Raw genomic sequence first — 25,041 nt, forward strand, 5'->3', positions numbered from 1 at the left:
TGTCTGACTCTTGGATGCCTCCAGCAGCAGACGACAGGCGGCCTCGTAGTGTGGAATGGAGGGACTTTAACATCTGAAGGTCTCTCAGCCTCTCAAAGAGATTGCGCCACTACAACACACAGAGTAATGACTGCCACTTTAAATTTTAGCACTCCCTGGTTTTTGTTTTCTCCTGTAGCAAGCAGTTTCTTCCTTTCTCTTACTTGTGTCATTATTCCTAACTTGTCTTTCCCTACTGCAGCCTCACGTCTTTGCAGCACGCTGCAATCTGGCCCCTTAGCAATTGCAGCTAAATAACAGCAACCACAATTGTGTTTCATTATCTAGTGATTTTGAGTACTGACATTTGAGAGATGTATCCTTGAAATTCCTGCCTCTGCTGTATTATAATGACTGAATATAGCATCTTCAAATCATAAAAATACCTATAGTTACCTATAGTTACCTATAGTTAGTCCCTTAGATGACTGATTAGGGCGATTAAATGTGCCCCTGACGATTAGGGCACATTTAATTTAAATAGTGTTTTACTTAATTATCATTTTTAAAGTAAGCGTGTTTCGTTTACTGTTTATCATTTTTGAAATTCTGCTGCTTTTCAAAGACCTGTGTGGAAGTAAACTGAAAATGCTCTACATTTCTGGCTACTGGGCAAACTTGCCAGTTACTTGAAAAATCTGGTTGAGTAAAGTTATACCACATTTTTGGTTGTTTAGGTTTTTTATTGTATTTCAACAATTCTGAGAAATTATTAGTTATAATTGGTTAATTGCTGACAGCTATGGGAATGTGCACAAATCTTGAGTCACCCCTTATTATTTAATGAACTTTACTTCCCTTAGTTTATGAAAAGTAAGGAAATTATTTGTTGTAACAACCGTTCTTGGCATTAATCTTAATCACTGGAAAGCCTGTGTATTTCCCCTAAATGATGGGACATTTGTAAGGAAAATGCATTTGCGGGTTGATCAGGAGAGTTGAGTTTGTGTGTTGCACCCATGAAAACTTGCCAGATCTTCTCTGACAATGCCAAACAGTGTATTCTGCTACTGACTCTTGTCTTGAGCTTCTGGTACCCCAGATGGCTTATTGGTGCCTGATTACCAGCACGTGAACATGGACCCTGCTACAACAGTATGGAATCTGCTCCAAGCATACTATATTTGACTAATCTGGATAGGGCCCTTGCTATAGGTCAACTTTAAAACTTCAAGCTAATGTTCCACAAAACCAAGTTGCAGCTTTATTTGGAGTGAGCCCTAGTTAAATCCCCCAATTGAAGGGCAAGTTTCATAGAACTGGTGATTTCAGAGACAGGATGCAAAGTGGATGTCCCAAAAAGAGAACACCAAAAGAAGACAATTTCTCATCCTGTCAGCAGTTAAGAACTGTAGGCAGTCTTCTACAGAATCAAGATTTGCAGAACGATATGGCTGATGGTCTCTACCCAGACAATCCAGAACAGACGGCAAATTGAAATGGTCTCATCCAGCAACACTGCAACCTGAACATGTGGAGGAATGTTATGTTCAGCGTTGAGTCCCGAGTCTGCCGACAGTGGTTGGATCACAGGCTCGAAGTGTAGAGAAGAACCCTACAATGATTGCCACCAATAGGATAACAGCTTTTGGTGGAGGCAGTGTGATGGCGTTAGGTGGCGTCTCCCTCACTGGAAAAACAATTGGAGGCAATCTTAATTCAGAGAAAAATTGTGCAACCAGTAGTAATCCCACATCTCCACAGTCTGGGATCGAACTCTATCCTTCAAGATGACAGTGCTGCCTGCACTTCTGACCTCAACACTCTGGGATCTGTTTGGGCATGCTGTTCCTGCTAGAATAACCAGCACAGCATAACCAGCACAGCCACAGTGGCTAACTTGGGATAAATACTGACTGAACAATCAGATGTGTGTCTGACCAAGCCGGTGAGCAGCATGAGAAGGAGGTACCAGGCAGTTGTGGCTGTTTATTGTTCGTCCACATCCTGTTGATGCCCCTGTTTGTTAAACTGGTTAATTGTTAAATTGCCAATATGTCTTGTTTCATCAGACCTGAGTCATCTCATCCAATAAAAGAAACAAAGGTCAAAAGTACAACAGTAGCTGTTTGGCGTAGACAGGGAAAATTTGGAAAGATGTTTGTGTTTTTCCTGTTTTTGGTGTATAATTTGGCATACTTAAGCCTTTTCTCCTTGCTTCTCTTCTGGCTTCTTGACAATCACCCGTCCACTGAGACCATTTCTAAGAGGCTTCATAGTAGATGGATCAGCTACATAGCAAGATGCATTTTATCAAGGCGTGTGTTGGATCATTGTTGGATTTTCTTTTTCTTAAAGATATGACTTCTAGATGTTGTTAATCTGCTGTACATAATCATCTTGTTAGCACAAAAATACTATTTTATGCATGTCAACATGTGCAATCTTTGGCATTTTTTATAGGTTCCACCAATTCCACCAGTTTTCACTTTGCTAAGTTTTCTGTTATGTGTAGACACAACACTGGTTCATCCCTTTAGTTAGATGCCTTTTTATGTTTGAATGTTTTATAGGTCAGTGTTAAGTCCTCTGAAAATGGTAACGTATAGGCACTGGACTGAAAATGAGAGGGGAAAAGGGCAATGTTCAAAGAAAAGGTTTGAATCACCTCCAGAAAGCCTGGAGAACTATTGCTCAAGACCACGTTAAAAAATTACAAGAAAGTCTGGCTACTTGGAGGCAAAATATAAAGAAATAATGGGTGGCTTAAGACTTTTGCATAGTACTGTATAACTATAGAGTGATTCTCAGGATAAATAAGTAGTTGTCTTTCTCACTTTATGCTCCCTTCTTCCTTTCTTCCCGACATTCCTTTCATCTTGTTTCTGCTGGCTGCTGTTTTGCTGAAACTGCTTCTATCCATTATTACGTCTCCTTTCTTTTCTGTTTTAAATTTATAACACCTTTGTCTGTCTGGTTGTGTTTCACCCCTCATACTGTTTTATGATCATCATATACTACCTTTTCCTCTCAAAGAGTGATGGAGGAGAAGAGGTGAGTGGAGTGCCGAATGATGGAGGAGAAAACTGTGGAGATATGCAGTGGTTGTGATGGATGAATACAGGCCAAGGCATTAAAAAGACTGTTCTTCATTATTAAACCGACACAATAAGCACTGGCTGTACATAAATGCTGTTATGAAATATTCTTGCTGACAGATACAGTTAAGAAATGCTCTCCCGACAAACAGACACATTACAAATAACACCTGCAGCAACATACTGCCACAACAAGTACAACCTCATCACTCTCCCAGCTATTGCTCATCTTTGCTTTTTCTTGTCAGCAAACCCTCCTTACGTGGGCATTTATTGTATCTCTCGACAAACAGCAGTTGCACCTTAAGATACAAAAGAACACAAGCTACCCGCTTTTCATACTAATGTGTACATATTTGTTCTTAAGGGCCATTTTGATATGAAGACATTGCATCCTTTAACCTTTAGAAACACTAAACTGATCCAAACATGATTTGTAGCCTTGTCCTTTTCAAATGTCTGGCTTTAAGCCAGGTGTGATTTTAAAACAAAGACAGCAACAACATAACATTTGAACCTTCACTACCTATAAAAGTAGTTTGTGTGTTTTACCGTAGGAGGTACTGTCAGAAAGTTTTAGCATTAGTTTTTTTTCTTAAACTTTTAAGTTAAGGCAGCTAAAAAAATGATCTGCTGGTTCTAAATACCCATTTTTATACCCGCTATTGTTCTGTTAGTAATTTGCTTTTTCCAAATCTTAACACTGTATACCCACAGTTCTATTTTCAAACTTTGTTTTCAATCTTCTTTTCTCTTAGAGCCCTGATGTTGTTGTGTGAAGACTGGACGCTGCCCACTGGGAAAAGCTGGTGAAACCACCTGAAGAATAAAGGCCCTATAGCTTATGTTCCTGTATTCCTGTTCACTGTACCCATTAATTTGTCGCGATGAATATCACAGGGTTATAGACCTGTAGTCTTCGGTTTACATTCGAGTGCTTCTCCTGGTTCTCATTTCTGGATTGGACAACTGTGCCAAGGCCTGGTGTCTGCTTGGCTGCTGATTGGCCAGCTGGTGCAAGATCTGGCTGACAGTGTGACATACCAATCAGTTTTCATGGAGGAGATTTGTTTTTACTTTATAGCCTCTGCACCAGTGTTGAAGCGGAGACGTATAAAGGGGCATATGGATATGTTTCAACATAAGAATGGACAAAGACTTCAACATGCATGGACAGAAAAGGCCGAACAGTGAGCAAGCAAGATGAATGCATAGACAATCACATTCAGCCTAGGAATACAATGTGTTAGACTGCATAAACAGGTAAAAAAAGAGTTTAAAAAAGCTTCTGGAGGGGTCTGTTTTGGGCATGAACATATACAGCTTTCTTGGCTCAAGGTGGCTCGCCAGTGTTTATCCCCATGGAATAAAATAATTCAATTAAATTGAACCAAGCAAAACTGTTCCTGGGCTGAACTGGAGATGGACATTAACTCACCAGACCCTGATTTTTTTTAAATAAAAATGTTACCCTTGGAAAAAACAGTGCATAGTAAAACTTGAACTGAATTGAAAAACCTGGACCCAACAGGACCTTAACTAGAACTGTACAGTGATCAGAGTTCTGATACTGATTAAACTGTACCAGATTACCAAGGACTGGTTTGGGTCTAGTGTGTGTATTCTGCAGCTCTGGCCTCTATGTCTTCTGCTTTCCACTGGACAGGTGAGGACCTGATGAACCCTTACCAACCTCCCTTACATCTCTCCTCGCCCCCTTAAACAGGTGAGTAATCTGCTAATTAGCTTATTAACCCAGCCAAAGCGGGAGCCAAATGAGAAGTTCTTGAGCCCAAAGATCCAGGCTCATTAATTAGCGTGACATATGGTAGGCCACCAGTAGTCACCTTGGCCATCCACAGTCCTGCCCCTGAGTTTAAGACACACTTAGATTCTACAGTGTCTCCTCCTGTAGTGAGTAGTCTGTAACCTAATGAGGGCAATGCTTTAATGAGTGCCTATCTAATTGCTGTCACCTAGACAATTAGAGAGCTATCCTAGCTAAACGATCTGCTTTCTTAATACTCTCCTATGGCAATAACACAACAGGTGACAGGAAATGCATCCCCATCCTGTTTGTCTCTTGGTCTTTTACTGTCTGAGTCACTCCTTATCTCATACACATCACTCCCTCTGTCCATCAGATCACTTTTTCCCTTCCCGCCTGAGCCTGTGATTGAGAATATAATATGCTGCAGGAGGATATGGTTATGAGTGAACAGCACAGCCCCGGGGATGGTCTTTGCCTGTATGGGGGGATAGGGGGGTCAATAATATCTGCTTAGTCAGTACAGAAGCTGATGTCTGAAGCTTCAGAACTTATCCAGCGCTCAGCCTAAAAAGAGATCTTCATTTATAGATTGAATTTATCCTCTTATTAGAGGTAATCACAACAATATTCGTTTGTTGTTGTCGTTTTAGAAATCTTGTTCCAGACTTCATAAAGCGATGTTGATCTTTATTTGACAGAAATTTACAAAAGATAAAAAAGGCACAAAGGAAGTGCCCCTTTTATCTTAAATGGCTTTAAATGAAAAACAGCAGAGATTAGAATGGTCATGCAGCTTTAGCTGTTCTCATTGAAAGTATATCTTTCTCCACATAATTTGGCTTTCCCCCTGCCATGTAGTGTCAATGGCACCCACACTGTTTCAAAGGAATTTTAATCAAATAGTAGATTTACTGTTCTCTGTTGGCCACAGATGGAAACACTGCTTTAATAACTTGCTTATAAGAGATTCATAATTCTACAAAGAGCATTTTATCAACTAGACTTAATTTAACTGATCTAATTATTGTGTTTACACAAAAAATAGGCAATTTAAGGCCTTGGTGTAATTGCCATGAAATACAAACAGAATTATTTCCTCTCATAATTTAAGGGCATTTACCTTTGCGGTTAACAAACAATAATTTTCTTTAACAGCAGTTCTGTGTAGAGCACAATCTGATTAGTTGCTTTTGTAGTGGTGTTTATGTAGGGAAATTAGCTCACTGTGAGGGATAGCTCTTGATATCATGAATATCATAAAATATGGAGAGAAATTGGCTTGATTGTGGGGAAACAGTGCAATAAATACACATAAAATGTTAAATGACCATCCATAGACTGGCCAGCTTAATAAAAATAAGACTTTTTTCCTATTATAAGTAACTATAAGTAGCTTTGGGGGGTAATTTCTCTTAAAATGAGGTAACAAGGGATCTGATATGAGTTGGGGAATAAGATGCGAACAATAGAACCAATAGAAAAGTTAAGAATATGAGAAAGTGTTGACGTTTTTTCTACGGTTTTCTAAAAACGTGCTTGTGTTTATCAGGGTTTTTTTTTTTTTTTTGGGGGGGGGGGGGGGGGGGGGGGGGTTCTGCTACAGTTTCCTACAGTAATTACTTAGTCCAGTTTAAGTTTATTTACATCACAAACTAAATGTAGTTGCAGTTTGAACACAGGTTACGCATTCAGTAAGTAAAATAAAAACAAAAGAAATTTTTAAAATGTTACAGACTTGTAATTACTCCTGTATATAACGTTAAAGGGCTGTAAAATGTAACAGGAAACGTGTGATTTCTGCTGTGTTTTGACTGGGCAGCACAACAAAGATGTTATTTTCTTCTGGTAAGTGATGGTTATGAGATGTTGCAGGGACAACCAGTAATGATGGTGTCTCCAGCTTAAATTTGCATTTCAATTACAAAGTGACACAGACACCTTCATTGTTCATTCAGTAATGGCACCAGCAATGAATCAATCAGTCAGTGTTCTTGGTCTGGCACACAAACACAAGAACCAAAGTGGCTGTTAAGAGTACTTCAATCACAGTTAACAGTTTTTATATACCTATGACCGTAGTAATTGTCTGTGCATCTATGTGAACTCGTGAAGCCATGACCAGCACAAGTGTGATTGCAGAAGTGGTTTAGATATCACAAATTGTTTACACCAGTAAGCATCTCCTCTGACTATTGATGCTGATGATTGTCCGCAGAGAGAGAGAGAAACAAGACAAAACTGATAAGCGAACATTTCTCTTCTTTTATCATCCAACTAGCCTTTAGCGCCTTTGGCTGAAGCTCTTTTTATTTTGTACATTCACATTAAATCTTTGCCAACTTGTTAGTGTGTGATGAACTACAGAAATTTATTCATTCCATTGTAATTGTTGCAATGACATAAAGGGTATTGATGTCATTCCAGCTTTTTTGAAAAGCCAAATGTTGCACACTAGCAACACTGACACTAGCAAACCCAGCTCTGATCATAATAATTAACAATTAGCACGCTGTTATTAAACACAAAGTGATTGATTTTTGTAATGACCTCTTCAGACTGCACAGCATTATCTCAAAAGTGCATTGGTTGGTCTTTTGCATTGTTACATAATGCAACATGATTGATAACAAATTTATGTAATTCGTTAACTGACGTGTCAAACTGATTTATGACATTGTTTTTTCTCATGTGACAGGGGTTCACATAATCCTTAACAAGTTTAATGAGCTCAGTTTGGTTTATCATCCTACATGAATATAGTGTTTATCACTTCCACGACAAGATCGTTCAGCTGGGGGAAGAAACAAAGAAAAAAACATTATCTTCACTAATAAAAATGACGGCCATTTTTTTTACCTTCCATTCTGTAAGTTGTTAAAGTGAATGACGGTTTCTGCAAATGAAAGACATTCTTTTATGTCTAAGGTTAAGCTCACGTCATTATAGCATGTTAAGGTCCTATTTTTTTTTTTTTGCTTTAATTATAATCTCTATGTGAAAAAAAGGCATACTGATCAGTTTAAGCATGTCAAAAATGGTAGAAAATCATCATCATCAAAATTATTATATTTGATTTATTTGTACAAGTGAATGAGGTCTCTGTCAGTTACACTTACATATCTAAGAACAGCTGTTCAAGATATTAGAAAAGGAAAATACACAAAATGAATACACAAAAAGTCTACGCTGTGAGCATGGAGTGTGTGTGTGTGTGTGTTACTGTGGTGTCTGATCCATAATGATATAAGTAGAGAATCCTACAAGAGCATGTCCTAACAGTGAGAGAAGCTCACATGTACCAGAGGGAGAATAATGTGAAAATGTACAGAAGAAATGCTAACACCAGCAGGAAATGTGGGCTCCGTGAGATAATTCAAAATATCCATGCATGCTTTTCCACTATAGGCTAATGTGGTGTTCTGGTATACACAAGTGCTTCAGCCACGATTTTATCTTGCCAGTAAGGCTTGTTGAACTGAACTGTTAGGTTGAAGAGTGAAATGAGAAGGAGAATCTGAGGATGATAAGAAGCAACGTAAATAAAGATTTTGTAGAGCAGAAAGGAGAAAAACAGTTTGAAAAAGAAGAGAAGAGAAGATGTGAAGGCGATGGGCAGGAGTGAAATAGGAGGAGAACGAAAGGAGAAAGAATACACAGAAAACAGGAGAACAGCAAGTGGGATGTGTGGAGGATTATGCAGTGTCTATTGAGATACAGCTGTATTGTGCTATAAGGGTGTCTTTGGTTACTCAGAAAGAAAAAAATGATAGTATGAATCACAGATGACAATGCATACACACAATGCATGTTTATTTTTAAGCGTGTTTATTGTATGATGCCTCTTCTAGATGGCAAATGAAAGATCTTGTTGCAAGGCAGATGATGTGCACAGATGAACAAATGTGTGAACACGTGGACACACATTCAGCAAGACGAGATATTCCTATGGAAACGTCATGTCACGTGCAGTGGATGTGTGCATCTATTTTAATGAGTACATTCTGAGCATGTGTTTCATTCTTTGTGTGATGTTATAACATGCATTTTCACTAATGTACGAGGCATATTATAGGTGTTTTTCCCCCCAAGAAAACACTCATCTTTATTTTTCCTAGTTTTAATTGGGACAGTGTTTTTTCTGTCACAAGTGCACCATGAGGAGATATTTTTGTGTTGGGCAAAATATAGTTTGCAATGAATTCCCCCCCCCTTTTTTTTTTTAAAGATATTTTAGGTGAATGGTTCACATTGCTGTCAAATATGTGAAATCAAGGCCTGCAGAGGTGGAAGTGGAGAGTTAAACAGTTAATAAGTACAAAGGGTTTTGACGTCATACTCCAAAAAAATTTAATATATATCTTATAACTTTTCCCCCAATCACACATCTCTAGAGCTTGGTCAACAACCCCTTGGCAACCTCCAGCAGCTAGAGGAAAATGGATATTCCCTGACCTCAGTCACCCAACTAATAGATAGCCAGCAACCTAGTTGGTGACATCAAGAAGTTGTAGAAGGTGTCATTCGCAAATTATTCTTTTGGTCACTCCCAGATTGCTTTGGTCGCCTGTAGTGTGAATGGAACAAGCCTAGTTGACTGCAAACAGTCCCTAGATAGATTTTTGGTGCATCTTCTCACACCTCTTTGCACCTAAAGTCAGCTTTCCAGCAACCACTTGCCAACCAGTTGGGGAATACACATTTTTCCCTGTCAACCTTTGTTTGTCACCAAGGTTCATCACTTACAAGGACTTGGATGAAAGCTTGATAATTAAGTTCTGTGAGCCAAGAGTTTATACAATGGCACTTTTTTATTAAAAATATAAAACGCTGGATTCTTATGAGATTATTTATTGCATTTGAAGTGCTAAATAATGGGAAGGGCAGTACTGCTGCAGTCAGGTGACAATGAATTGGAGTAGCTCTAGAATATATCTTTGAAAGATCCCAAAATTGAGAGTGGTGCTATCAGATGTCTTTCCACAAATCATAATATTTGATAAACTGTAATTTTAAACTGTAAAACTAGTAATAATTTAAGTGTTTAATGTGGTTAGAAATTTTAAATCTTGAGTATTTTTAATGCCTAAATCCATATTGGTCATAATTCATGAGCTCTTTCTCAATAGAAGGATTAAAGCTCTGGAAAGAAGTATAGCTCTTTTCAGGAAGTTAAATAGAGAGTAAGCAGTTGGGCTTATCTGACAGAACTGTAACCAAAATGGGAAAAAAAAAATAACATTTTGAAAGAGCATGCAACATCACAGGTCTGTGTCAATAAATTGGGATGAAAGATTGGCTTCAGCCCTTTTCCTTTCAGAAGCTCATTGTGCCACAGTGTGTGGAGTGTGGAGGCAAGGACCCAGATGCACAATACAGAGGTTCAACAAAAATCAAGAATTAATGGCTAAAAGAAGTCTAATAAACAAACTCTAAAGGGTAACAAGCAGATATTCAAAAAACTGCCATAAACCAGGAAATGAACAAAACAACACAGAATAAACAGAAAATCTCACAAAGACAAAGAGGGAGACAGGACTACTTATACACTGAGGGCTGATGAGGGAATGACAGGAGGGGAATTACACAGAGGTGAAAGTAATTAACAACACAGAGTTAAAGGAAACTACAGATGACTAATGTTCTAATGTAGCACATCAGTCATTTACGTGCGTTATCCGAGGGAAAATCACCAGTCAGCTTTTGTGAACTTGGATGATTTGTCTTTTTACTAATATTCACCTAAGGTGGTTAGACAGACATGCTTAGAAAGATACAGATATAGAATTATATTTCCCAGTTAAGTACACCAGACCTCCACAGATTGCTAGCAGAGCTGGTGAATATGTTTAGATGAAGAAGTGAATGATGAAAAAATATGTGTATTGCCCGATGAGACTTCAGAGGCTAAATAAGTTTGCTCTCTGCTTACTTGACTCACAATCCACCCCCTCTGTTCCCAACAAATAATGGTAAACAAATGTGTTCTTGCAGAAAATTATAGACTTGGTCTTTGTCCTTTTCGAATAGAAAATGAAAAATCATTAAAATGTGTAATTTGCCCCAGGGATCAATAAAGTATTCTGATTCTGATTCTGATTTTCTCACTCTGACTTCCCAATTCTGATCTGTTCACCCGTGAGTCAAAGTGAAGGTAAATGTGCCAGATGTGATAACATTTCCTCTCTGTGTTCCTGAGAGATTTGCAAGAATGAGACAGATGTGTCACGTTGACCTTGATCTTTAACTGGCAGCACCTAATTATTTCTTTCTTGAGTCTAAGTCAACATTTGTACCAAATTCTGAAAAAATAGATACGTTTAATAATTCAGGGCATTCACCAGACATTTCATTCATGAGAACATTTGAATATAGCTGACCACCTAAATACATATTCCCACTAGTGGCTGCTGTCAGGCCAACGTCAGCATTGGTTGGTTCATCATTTCTCTTAGCTTGGCTAACTGCCCGTTTGGCCAGTTGCCTGTATCATCCTGACCTCTGGTTTTACATGCTGTGCCCTGCAGTTTCCTAGAGCATCTCTTTGTCAATTAAACCAAAAGAGTTGCAAGTTTTTAATAGTATAGAAAATGAAATTTTTAAATTTATAAATATATTAAGGTGATGCCAAGAAGAGGTCCTTCATTGAATATAACAACTATTCAGTTTTTTTTACCAATGATTCCATGACACGTGCAGGACAATGTTCCTGTTCAGAAATGGCTTAAAATAGGAGCCCACTCTAAGCATATGCCAGATATGCTAGATAGAACAAGCCTAATCCATGGCCCCACCTTCAAAACTCACAGAACCTGAAAGATCTACTGCCAGCACTCTATGAGACACCACGGGACATACCCAGAGGTCCTGTGTTCATTTTAATATTGCAGCTAACTGGTGTATGTGTCATTCAGTTCAAAACTTTTGCATTTTAGCCTGTTGTATTCCTGGGAGCAGGATCTGTGAGTAGCAAACTATTCCTCAGAAAACAAAATTAATCTTTCTGGGCCACGTTCAGTACTAAAATCATTTTTAGGACTGGGCTGCAGAATGTTAAAAGCCATTGTTTTTCTTGTTTTGTGTGTTTTTTTGTTTTTTCATGCACACATCTGAGCACCAGCAGGATTTGTTATGCAAAAGAGATTGCTCTAAATGCTCCAGTGTCAGTTTGTGAAGGTCAGTAGCATAATCAGCCATTTAAAAGCATTGCTGTCAATTTGTGTCGACAGCCTACCACCACAATCACATCAAACCGAGTGATTTTTGGAATATGAATTTCAGAGCTAAAAATAAGCAAAGCAATGATTTTACCTTCACCTGGTCCCCGCTTATAAATATTACTGTAGCGCTCAGCAATCGTGGCAGAGTTTCACCATTTATCGACAATAGCAACACTATTTAAATCTGCTGGATGGATTTGTTGGCAGTGGGCATTTTTTTGTTTTGTTTTTATCTGCCGTATACAGCACAACGCTGCACTCAGGACAGCTGAATAATCGTTAATTGGCACTGAGAGCCTGTGATTCGCATGTGGGAGCAGTGATTATATTTATAGCCCTGTTAAAAATCAAACATGATAGCAAGTGAAACTGGCTGACATTTAGTGATACACAGACTTGTAAAAGTCAACTGTGTTTCATCAGAGGAACGTGTATGCACATGAGAGAGAGAGAGAGCACGACTGAGAGAGAGACAATCCCGATAATAGCACTAGCTGGAAAAAGGAAAGCGATAATTGAATGCTGCAAATTTGCTGCTCAGCATTACTTGATTACTTGCTATATAACATATAATTATATATGTCCTGTGTATAAAAAGAATCCTCTCTCCCGCCCTCTAGTAACGCACAAAACCTGTACCTGTATTTCATCAGCAGGCCACAGCTCTGTTTGATGTATGGTGCACCTTCAGGATACATTTGGGGGGAGTGGGTCAGGGACAGAAACAAACTAATATGTTAGTGCTTTTCAGAAGGTTACAAAATGGCAACTTAAAACATAAAACACCTTGATCAATTTCCATATAATTAACCACAGCTTTGCATTTTTCTTCCCGATAAATGAAATTCTGCATGGCTGTAATTGCTCTAGTACATAGAGTAAGATAAAGTATAGCGAATGCAGATTAATTGCTTTTCTATGACTATACTCACAGAAATTAGAAATTCAATACATTTTAATACAGTGTGACATTAATTAACTTAGTCACCTAGTTGATAATTCAACTTTCATTTCAAGCATTTAAACACAGTAGTCAGGATAATGCATGCAATGTGTTTGTCTGAATGCAGAGTGACAATAAAAAAAACAAGAGACCATCTGTGATGCTAACGAGCACCCATGTTTAAAAATCTAATGTTACATACTAGAAAAACTGTTATACACCTGATAAAGACGTTGATGGGGAGTTATCGGGGCAACCGGGCTTATGAATACCTGCAAAATGATTAAAACACATCTTTGCAGTTGTTCCTGCAGCAGGAGGTGTCACTGAGGCTACGCACACGCACGCACATTTGCCAGGCTGTTGTGGCAGGAATTCGGTGGTATAACCAGCATTTGCACATCTATCAACTAGACAGAGTTTAAGTTAGAACCCTTGCATTTATCTTTTAGAAGAAAATAATTTCCTCATGCAGGCAGAAGAGAAACTCCCATCGTTAGATCGATTTCTTGTGCTTGTCTTAGGAAGGATAGGTGTGGATGGTGTTGGAGGGTGAGTCTTTCAGGTGTTCACAAAGAGCACAATATGGCCCTATTGGTGTGCACAGTAACTTATTAGGTGTCTAACCTGTTGCTCGTTGCTTGTGGCATTGTCACCCATGTGTTACACACACCAACCACCGGTCCAGTCGGTCACCCCTTTTCCATATTTATTTATGTATTTATTTTTAAGCATCACCATTAAATCGTCTCTTTTCTACACTCCAATCAATGAGCACCAGGTTCCCCCACATGGAATACTTACAGTGTGACCACTACTGTAATCATTTTAGCATGCTAACATTACAGTACTAATGAGGCCAGTTTTACAAAGAGTATGATGCCTTTGTTCACATTTTCTCAATAAATCTATAGTCATTTAATACTGTATTGCGCACGTATTCCTTCTGTTTAAACAGGGGATTATGAGGCCCCATTATGTAATTTTGTAGCTGTTGTCAGATTAGGGGCTTTTGAGACGCACATTAATATTAAATAACTATTTTGCAGGTTTAACAGCTGTACGTGATAAGTTGACTGCACAAAGTTGAGGTTTATCATTGTTATCACATCAAACTCTTGATTTTCCATGTGCTCTAGAGCACTGAAAGTGACAAAGCTGTCTAGCTTGGGGTGATTGTATTAACACTAACCTAGTTGCTAGTTTGTCTCTTTTTATGGGAACAAGACACAACCAACCCATGCGGGATGCAGATGTGTTCTCACTGGGGCTGCACAGGAAATACCTCTTTTAAGTGCTCTCTTCAATTTGAAGTGTAATCGTCTGTGGATTTGGCTTGATCTCATCCGCAGAGATGTAACTGACAGAAGAAATGAAAAATAAAAAGTGGTCAAATCCCTGTGGCCTTTTAGAAAAAATCTTTTTATACACAAACAAAAACACCTTTTTGCCCCTGACACAATAAGAACAGCTGTTATTCAGATAAAAGGCACATTTCCTTTAGCTTTAGGCTAAAAATATGGCTGCTGTGCCTATCAGGTGGTTACAAAGCGTGTCTTGTGGTGAGGAAATAAGTAGGACAAGTCATTTTAAACCCTCATATATTTGAAATTTTAAAACAATTCTGGGTCTATATTCCAAACTAATTTCTTTCTCTTTTTGTCTTTCAGACCCAGTGACCAGAAGGAAAGCCGCATGTCTGAAGTCCAGAAAGACAAATTAGTGGTTAAGAGAAAACAAGCAAAGTAGCAGGGTTCCAACTCATGAGTCATTATTGATATCATCCAAGATTTTTATCCGAAACATCATCAACCTTAACTTTCATCACAGAATAAGTTTACAAGTAAAAGAGTTCTGCACTACAAATCAGAATAGTTTAATGTGAAGAAAGATGCTGTATGACTGTATATTACTGCACAACTTACATTGCTAATAGCTCAGCTGTTGTCATCTAGGCCTTGCACATCTCCATTATCTCTTTCATTATTACCACAGTGGAGTGCATTTACGTGCACACGGCATGAGCGATAACAGGCCACATCTCACCTAATGTTCTATCTGTGAGGAGTTGCATCTTCGTGTGTCTGGCAGATATCCCTTTATATTAATCATCAGAATATTCCAGGTGCTTGTTACTAGCATCTCCCTTACCATTTTCGTGCTTTGACTCTGGTTTGTGTAAAAGGGATATGTGATATATACGGCATCACGGATATGCATTATTCATATCTGTGCATGGAATTGCACTCCCAGCCATTCCATAATGATTATCGTCATGATTACAGCTCCCTGCAGATCGGTAGAAGACCAGGAACTTGATGGAGAACCTCAAAACTTTTGATCTATTCCAGAAGCAACACACCCCACGCCTCACCCAAAAAAATAAAAACACATTGTCTTCACTTTTTCCCTTCCTGTATTCCTCTCACTTTTTTCTTTGGGCTTTATCTTTTGTATGTGTACATAAAGCAATTTCAAATCTTATAGTTTTGTACATGTAATTTTTATGGTGTGTGGATATTTTCTAATAAAATTAAACAAAAATGGATGACCTTCTCCAGACTGGCCACTCTGAGTATTTGATTTTTTTGTTGATTGCTGTAGTTAACTAAAACTAAAATGAACTTTAAAAAACAAAAACTAACATTTTTTAGCATGTAACTGACATTCGTTGTTTTCATTGCAGATAAATATTTTGGAAAAACATTTTTATACCTTTATACCTTTCACTCTGAAATGTGTTATATTATATTATAGTAAAGGTGTAAGTGACAGAGCAACAAACTGGGCGTACAGTTCAATAAAGTGGGACCTTAGAATCTTAGTTCATCATCGTTATTCATGTCACCTACAATATCTAGCAAGACCAGGTTGCAGGCTCGTTATTCAGCATCAGTCTATCTCAGTATTGTTGGCTTGAGACTCCGCAAGGAAGCTTAGCCTTCCTGATCTGCAAAGTGCTGCATGCGTAAAAAAAAAACTGCTGGGGATAATGTTGCTATCCTCGTTCAAAAATACTGATTATGCAAAATTATATTAATTGGCCAGAATAACTGCCATTTTTTCACGTTTTTAAAAAAGGTTTTCACATATCAAACAACAATCTGAACCTGAATGAGAACCCAAGGGCATGCTGCACACCTGCACATATGATGCCACATTGCGATTTAAATCTATTTAGTAATATCATTTACAAAATGAACATCTACTGATTGAAACTATGAGATAATTAGGAAATATTCTGTTAGATTAAAAGTAAAACAAAGTGGGGATTAGATTTACATCCTTTGCATACAGACCCCTCATTTTTGACAGTACAGCGTTATTTTATTCAGTCTTAGATGGAGCTTTCTGTTATTCTTCATTCACACGTAATCATAACAGGTGGAGGGAGCTATAGTACTTTGACATATATGCAAGAGACCTGCTGGGCAGTGTAAACAGTGTTTGTGCGAGTCTGTGTGTTTGTGTGTGTGCTGTTTAATGCAGCAGCAGCTGTCCTTCTCTTGTCACTCGCTCTCATTTCTGGGCTGAGAATGTAATACTACTATCTGTTTATTCAGCCAATCAATTTTTTAATCGCTTATCCAATAATTCAGGGTCACCGAGGGGGGCTGGAGCTTAACTCAGCTTTTCACTGAGCAAAAAGCAATAGTACTACTATACTATTACACTAATTAAAGCAATTGCATGAAATTCAGAAGTGCGGTATGTTAGAGCTCACATTGAATGTCCGAGATCAACGATTGCTGTTGGGACCAGGGTTTTGTTTCAGACGTGGCGTAGACAGATTCACGATTCGATTCTCCTGTCAGCTGAGTTCAATTCAGAGGAGAAAGCAAAGGGAGAAAAAGAAAATTCAGATGCCTTCAGATCAACCCTCATCAGTGTTTCAATCTTCACAAAGAAGCACTTCTGAGTAGAGGAATGCTTCATGTATTAAATTACAGTGTTTGTGATGTCCGAAATGAAAAATCAGCAAAGCTTTGGTAGGAAATTCTAATCAAATTTATCCATATTTATTCACATTATTTTTTGCATATGCTGACAGATGGATTAATCCAACATGGGGACTAATACACTAACACACTGTATTATACTAGAGCATTACAACCTTTAAAAGGGAGGTGACCATTTGCAAAAAGTGAAGTGCTGTGCGTTTCTCCATCCCACTTATTGCTTCCTGTTACCATGCTATAAATCTGTCTGCTTTTCTCCTCTCCCTCCTCTCCCATTATCTCCTCCCTTCATCTATTCACCTCAGTCACCACTGCTTTTCTCCCTCATACTGCACTGTCCCAACTTTCAGGCCACACATCTCTCCATCTCTCCCCTGCTCTGTTTTCCCTCTCATATGTAATACCCAGTCTGATCTCCACAACTCCATTCTGCTCCCCTGATCTACTCCATTTCTCAGTTCTCTGCTCCGTAGTTCTTGGCAGGCAGCCATCGCCAGATCAGCTCTTCAACATTCTTGTCTCCCCGTTCTCCTTTACTCTCATCACCACCTGTTAACTCTATTTCCTGTCCCTTCCATATTTTTTTTGTCTTTATTCATAAGGCATAAAGAATTACAATGGATGAAGTTTAATGAAGGTTAAAGAAAAATATATCCGTACTACCAGATTTACAGACGGGAACAAAGGGTCAAAAGAGGAGGTAAAAAGATGTCATCCTGTATGTTATGAGAGGCTCTAGAAAATGTAGAACCTGGAGTCTCCTTTTGAGAAAGCACCCAATATTAAACTGGGATTCATGTTTCACTCTTGGAGTTTTACAGCAGGAAGCGAATGTGATTAAAACGGGAAATCAACAGAGTGGAACAACGCAATACAAAACAAAATCAAAACCATCCTAAGAGTCATTATCATCACGAAGAATTAATTATTTATAAACGGTCACTTTTGCATGTGTACATGTTCAAAAGTTTTCCTGAAAGGAGTATGAATAAAACAAGAGGCATTTAAGATGACAACACCCCATCACAATTACCAGGATACTGTATAATAAATGTAATAAGTTGTGTTGCTGAATTCATTAATCAAAGCAGATACTCATGTCAACCTTCTTGGGAAAGTATTAAGCTAAACTGTATCTTACACTGAATAGTCCTAGTGCTTTCAGGAAAATTCTTTTTACATTTATTAATATGTAAATCAATTCAGCAAGGCACTCCAAATTTAATCAGACCATCTTCTCTACAGGGGCCAGACTTAGTGTACATGTTGAATTCTTGTCATGTTCTCAAGTTAATGTTCACACAAAGTAAAGTAAAACAAAAGTCTGCACACAGATATGTGTCAGCACGATGGAATTAAGAAGAAGAAGAAATACAAAGAGCAGGAACTTTTATCGTGGTGTCCTGGGCAGGTCGCGAAATTATCAGCATAGCCGCAGTGAGTGTTTCTTTCTAGTGCTTGTTAAATCTAAACCTTGAAAAGTAGGGAAAAAATCTAATTATAATTTTAATAGGTTAGAAGATATACCACAGAGTCAGTGCAAGCCTGATACCTGATAAAAAAAAGATAGTAATGCTAACATTTCTTTATAGAGACTTTTAGCCTTGACTAGAGAGCCTTGAAAATCCTCTTACAAATGCAACACCAAGTCATATTAGTAGATAAAGAAGTCCATGCATTGTGTGCATCTGAAAAACACCCACATAAATATTAATAAATTTGTACTGGACCTTTCAAAGGAATTGTACAAGGTGCTATAGGGTATAATAGAAACAGTACAGGAAAGGAAAGGTCCATAAACAACCTTAGATCCTCAGATGTCTCACATCTGTGGGCCTGAATGATAGAAAATCAGAAAGGAAAGACATTCAGAGAAAGGTTTGCATATGAATATGAGGGTTTGTTAAAAATGTATTTTTAAAGGTTGTCAATGTTCATTTTCACTACTTGCGTGGCTGAAGGATTTATGTGTAAACTGTGAAATCTCTTTTTCCCCCAGACTGCCTGCACACTCAGTGGCTTGATGTTTTGAGTTTCTTTTTGAATATATTTTCCCTTCTTGATCTAGTCTCAGTGGACTGATACAAGAAATGCTGGAAAAGAAAGCATCGGAGGACATGTGGCCAACATCCTAAGATAGATTTAAACCCACGACATCTGGTGGAATCTCATTTGCAAGTGTTAAACATCACCTCCTCATTCACACTTGGGGCATCCATTGTTACACCTGGATGTGTTTTGCCTGTGAGGACTCCCTTCTCTCCCGTGCAGTCTACACAGGAAACAAGCAGGCCAAATCAGTGTTGCCCATTATTTTTCTGGATCTGCCACATAAAGAAAACTTAGATGGTTTTGCACTCACAGAGGCACAAACTAGCAAATCTGCTAGGACAGCACATCTGTCAAGCCCTACATATGGTCATCAGTTTGTGCTTATAATTAGTCTTGTAACCTAAAACAAAGGACTAAGCTTATGTAATAAAAACAAAACAAAGTCAATGAGAAAAGCAACACTTGATTATTTGCCCTGATTACTTTTAAGTAAGGACAACATCATTATACACTAGTAATAATAATAATGATAATAATATGTTAATTATAGTAGTGTTTACAGTGGCAGCTAAACTGAACTTCCATATAGTCAGGATGCTAAAGTGTGTGCTTTTTAAAGAATGTATTTTTGGTTACAATCATAGGTCTTATGGCTTGATCAGAGTGTGTTTATGTAACCAAAACATTTTGTATTGGCCCACCATTAAAATTTTTTGAGCTATGATTGCCTGTATAGCTGTTTACTTCCTAGTGCTGTAGTATAAAATAGCCATAACACGCATGTTTCCAGGTGATAAGCCACAGCATCATCCAATCCAGTCCATCCCAACTGTATCTATAGAGCACCTTAAAAGCAACATAGCTGGAAATAAAATTAAATACAAAAACACATATTAACAAAAAACAAATAAATAAACAAATAAATAAAGCATGTAAATAAAACATTTACAATAAAAAAAAACTAGAAGAATAATACATAATATTTACACTGTTACCTTCAAGCAGTAAAGAAAGCTGGTGGACATAAGGTAGCATTTATTCCAACTTCATAACATCCTAATAATGTCCAAATATGTTAATACCCAATTAACTTGAGGTTACTGCAGGTAATGAAAATCCCAATACAGAGATGTTGCTGTTTTATTACCTAGAGATTATAATATTGTTACCAGTATGTAACTATACTCGTATTAATGTGCTTAGCCTCATAGGTGTATGTTTGTTTCCACGTTATTAAAAAGTTGTTACCCAAATAAAGCTTCAATTAGTATTACCTTACTAACCATTGGTGATACAATGTATAAGTTGGTTGTTAATTTAGCAATTATTACCCTCTTCTTTACACCTTATTACCAGATAGTGTTAGATAGTACTGCAAATCCTTGTTTAAGAGTGTTATAGTCTCTTATTACGCTCTTTGAGAGCCTATTTCAAACATCTATTCTAGGATCTAGTCTTTGCTCCTGCAAAGACTTTTTCAGCAAGGTCCACAATAAACGTTATTTTTGTAGTCCATACATATCCGTTGCAAATTACATTTTGGATTTCGTTCTTTATAGACATTCATTGGCAAAGTGTCATCAGAGTGGTGCCAACAACACACATAGGTTTGATATTCCTATTCTCCATGCAAAAATAGACATTTTCTGCCAGAATGCCAATAACTAGCTTTGCACTGCCTTATTTGAACAACCCCCTACCTATTTTCTTCCTCTCTTCCCACCTGTGTACCGTGCATTCTGTGCTTGGCACCAAAATACCACATATATGCACAAATTTCATGGAAGAATAAACTGTCAGGACACTGCTGAAACTGCTCAATGCTAACATTTACTAAACCTTCTACCATCTGTTTGAATTATCATAAATTACACAGGGCTTGAAATTAGAAGGAAACTACGATAGAGTCCTTCAGACTTCTGACTTGTTATCTGCTTTATGTCTTTACTTTGAGTAGCGGTAATAACGCTGGCTTTAATTTTTTACATAGTTGTTAAAAGTACAATAAAGTGCACACAGTATAGAAGACAATCAATGACTAGAGGCTTTGAGCTCTTGGTCATTTGCATTTATTGTATGCAAATAATCTCCTAGCCAAATTATTTACAAAGATTATAGAAATAATATTTTCATTATCATGATTTTCCTCTTCGCATTAAGAACTTTTTACATTTTAAATTCTCTTAAAAGGATCTTCTGAAGAAAGGCTTAAAGCTGTTGAAATCAAGGACCATGTTTGCACGGAGGATTTCTCATCCTCTCATGCCTTAGCTGCATCAAGGACTTCAGCCTTTTGTCTACGTTTCACGATTCCAAACAATGAGGATGAACTAACATGGCAACGAGTGGTAAATACTTCATATTTTTAACTGGGTATGACGGCGCTCCTTTATGATGTCTCCATAGTAACAGAGCATGAAATGGTGACGGGTTGACATTGTGCCATTTCAGTTTTTATACCAAATGCACTCCCCCTCTTTGCCCCTTCATGCCAGTGGTCCGCCACATGACGCAGATCACACATCACACAGAGGCTGCCTCTCACAGTGGAGGGAAGTCAACACTCCACTGAAATGAAGTTCAACTAATGGCACTCCCTGCACAAGCCAAGCAACCGAGCCACCACTGGATGGATTTGTTGAACACTCAGTAGATTCCCAACTTAAACTGTGGGCACACAAAAGGGAGAACGTGTATTATTTTTTCCTAGCAGCCTTATAAAAATACAAGAACAAAAGAAGTTTCCAAAATGAACATAAATCGACATTAAATGTTTTGTTGACATATTTCCCAACATCAAGCTGGGGTTGTGTTAAAAAAAATCATTATCAATATTAATATATAATATAAATATTATAAAAAATATTATAATTTAAAGAATCCGAGACCTTTGCACATTCACAGACTTCCCTAATAAATACCTGTTTATGTGGAGGAATGAGCATATGTATGGGCTTTATGCATGCACATCATTTATGCACCCTGCCCCATGTGTCCTTGTGTTTCATAACGACTCGAGCTATAAAAGCGACAGAATGACTCACTGGATGAATAAAATGTCTTTCCATCTACCTGCCTGCATTTCACCTGGGTCAGGCTGGTGGTTTAGTCACTGAATGAATTAAGGCTAAATAGGTGGTTTTGTTCTTGCTAAATATATTATGAATAACTCTGAATGTGTCATTGTCTGATTTTCTGGGTTTTTTTAACTTACAAACTCCACAGTGTCTACAGTTAAACCATAATTAAAGTGGAAATGGACTTTAAAGAGGATATCTACTTGCTAAGCAAAAAGAGCAGGGGTGATGTAGGCAATTGTTTGTAATCAGCAGAGCTCAGTATTTATAATAAGAGCACCTCATGGTGTTTTTCGTTTAATCTTCTGCAGACAACCATCAGATGTGTTTTAATGAGGACAGCTCACGGTGCAAGATAACTGAAAACTCAGCTCTCCCCTGGTTTTAGCTTAGCTTGGATGCGCACCACAAGATCTCATCAAGTTTAGTTCAACTAATTAAACCCAAAGTTACCATACTCTCCCAGCCCAAATTTTACAGATGAGGGAGCTGCTGTGAGAAAAACCACAAAGGAAAAACATTGATATGGTTGGACTCTGAAAATATTTTCTGAATTTGTATGCATATGACTCCTTAATTGGGGCTAAATCTTGTCAAAGTATGCAGTGTTTGTCCACATTTGGCAGAAAGTAGCGGGGGGTTGCAGGGATCTAAATCTGTATCTGAAGGAACAGCGGGGAAACCTGTCCAACCAGTGCAGCATGCTGATTTGTGTCACATTATTCTGTACAGTTCTGTCATTGTACTGGGACTTATTACATCTGGTGTCACACCTGCACAACAGAATGGTTGCATAAAACAACTGTCAACATTAATATGGAAAGTGCATAATCTTAGGATTGTGTGTAAAACTCTGAGAGGGAGAATTAAAAGATGTTTCACTTATTGTCTGCAGCTGTTCATACCTTTTTATTTTTTTTGGAATGTGTTTGTACCTTGTGTGGCATCACGACTTGATGTTCATCAAAGGCATTTTTTTGAAGGGGGAGAGGTCTTACAGTTTCCTTTCAGTGTCGAAAGACACATAGACAGTGGCATTAGTGTTTTTTTTAAAAAAACAAAACATTACTAGCTGTGACGTGTAATGGACTAAAAGTCAAGAATAACTAGTTCTATCAATACAGGAAGCACATAACTTCACAAGTAATTTGTCTTCTTTAGATAATATGGATAACATGGTTGCATAGGAGAGTGACACTGACTTTAGAGTAAGGTCAAGGTAAAGGTCAAATTTATTTATATAGCACATTTATAACAGCTCATACTGCACATAGTGCTTTATAAACTAAAAGGCAAGTAAACAAGGAAAACACATGACAACAATGCAATAAAAATATAAAAGAGAAAGAATAATACAATAAGGCAATAAAACAACTAAGATCAACAACAACAACTGAGGCTTAAAACAAAAAAAAGTACTGGTCCAAATTGAAGTACAGAGTTGCAGTAGTCCAATCTGCAAGTCATGAACAGATGAATAACACGTTCAAAGATATTAGCTGGAAAATATAGCTTTACCTTGGCTAGCTGTCTGAAATGGAAAAAGTTAGATTGGACTACTACACTCACCTACACACTTTAAAGGAATCGCCAAGGTACACACCGAGGTTTTTAACATTTGTTTTACAATGAGCAGATAAAGGGCCAAGAGCACCGTCAATATATTTACTTACAGAATTGCCAAAAATGACATTTTGTGTTTTGTTTTCATTTAGTCCATCCATCTCCTTCCACTTGTCCGCAGGGGCAGCAGCCCATGACCCAGCCCTGGATAAGTTTCATTTAGTTTTAAACTATTTAACACCCACTGTTTAACATCTTCAAGGCAACCTATAACAGCTAAATTGAAGATATCCCTTTTTTAAAACACAAATAAATCTCCAAGTCATTTGGAAAACAGTGAAATGAAAAGTTAGACCTTGAAAAAATAGACCCCAGTGGCAACATATACAGTGCAAAGAAGGCTGGACCCAAAATTGAGCCTTGAGGCACACCATAACTAAGAGGGACTATTTCAAAGCTTTAGCCCATGTTCTCATAAAAGGTCCTTCCAGATAAGTAAGACCCAAACCAAGTCAGCATACTCAGACTGCTCCAAGGGTGGTTTTGGGGTGGCTGTAGCTCAGGAGGTCGAGTTGATCATCTAGTAATCAAAAGGTTGGTGGTTTGATCCCTGGCTGCTCCAGTCTACATGCCAAATAACCTTGGGCAAGTTGCTGATGTATCCTATGTGTGAATAGTAGATTCAAAGCACTTAGACAAAAACGTTAAAATATATGCTATTTGTGGACACTTTGAGATAAACTGAGTCTTTATAGTCTCTTGGTAAACAGAGAGGCAGTCCCTAAATATCTGTAAAGAAACATACAACCTGTAGTTTTTCCATCTCCACTCAGCATGTTTGTATCCACGTCTAAGGGTGTGCGTATATTTATTCAACCATGGCTCTGACAATGGCTTAGATTGAGTCCAAGATATCAGTGCAGGTGGAATTAAAAATATCAGAAAAGTCCTCGATGATTTCACATCTTAAGTTAATCATCCCAGGATCAAGAAATGCGGCATAAAATTGAGGAGCCATTAAACCATTAATCGCTCATCTTTTACATGCTGGAGTGCACAGCTAATCTACAGAGCAGTGTAACATTATAGTGAACAGCACAGGAAAATGATCAGAGACACGCAAGTCAGATATTTCTGCACACATCCAACCCCTGAGATAGCAGCCAGTCCAGTATGTGTCCTTTTTCATGAGTGGGGCCAGTGACCCACTGTGTCAGGTTAAAAGAGTTTATAACATTTATAAAGTCCTTGACCAGAGGTTTAGACTCACAGCAGACATGAATATTAAAATCACCAAGGACTAAAAGACTATCAAAACTGAGAACAACTCTGGCCATTAAATCTGAAAACTCCTGGATAAAGTCCTTATTACATTTAGGAGG

The 25,041-nt window shown here is 37.9% G+C and overlaps 1 protein-coding gene across 2 annotated transcripts in view; it reads left to right on the forward strand.

Annotated features, from left to right (window-relative positions):
* Positions 1 to 15,556, forward strand: part of LOC146373862 (leucine-rich repeat and fibronectin type III domain-containing protein 1-like protein) — a 177,051-nt gene extending 161,495 nt beyond the window's left edge. For both annotated transcript variants that reach the window (XM_084952011.1, XM_084952012.1), the window contains exons 10-11: positions 3,836 to 4,803; positions 14,679 to 15,556. In XM_084952011.1, the coding sequence (XP_084808137.1) occupies positions 3,836 to 3,843 (8 nt within the window). In that variant the 3' untranslated portion in view covers positions 3,844 to 4,803; positions 14,679 to 15,556. The remainder of the gene's footprint in view (positions 1 to 3,835; positions 4,804 to 14,678) is intronic.
* The last annotated feature ends 9,485 nt before the right edge of the window (positions 15,557 to 25,041 follow it).

Source organism: Perissodus microlepis, chromosome 14, assembly GCF_051167445.1.
Source record: "Perissodus microlepis isolate ML-2025 ecotype Zambia chromosome 14, ASM5116744v1, whole genome shotgun sequence".
Taxonomy (NCBI): domain Eukaryota; kingdom Metazoa; phylum Chordata; class Actinopteri; order Cichliformes; family Cichlidae; genus Perissodus; species Perissodus microlepis.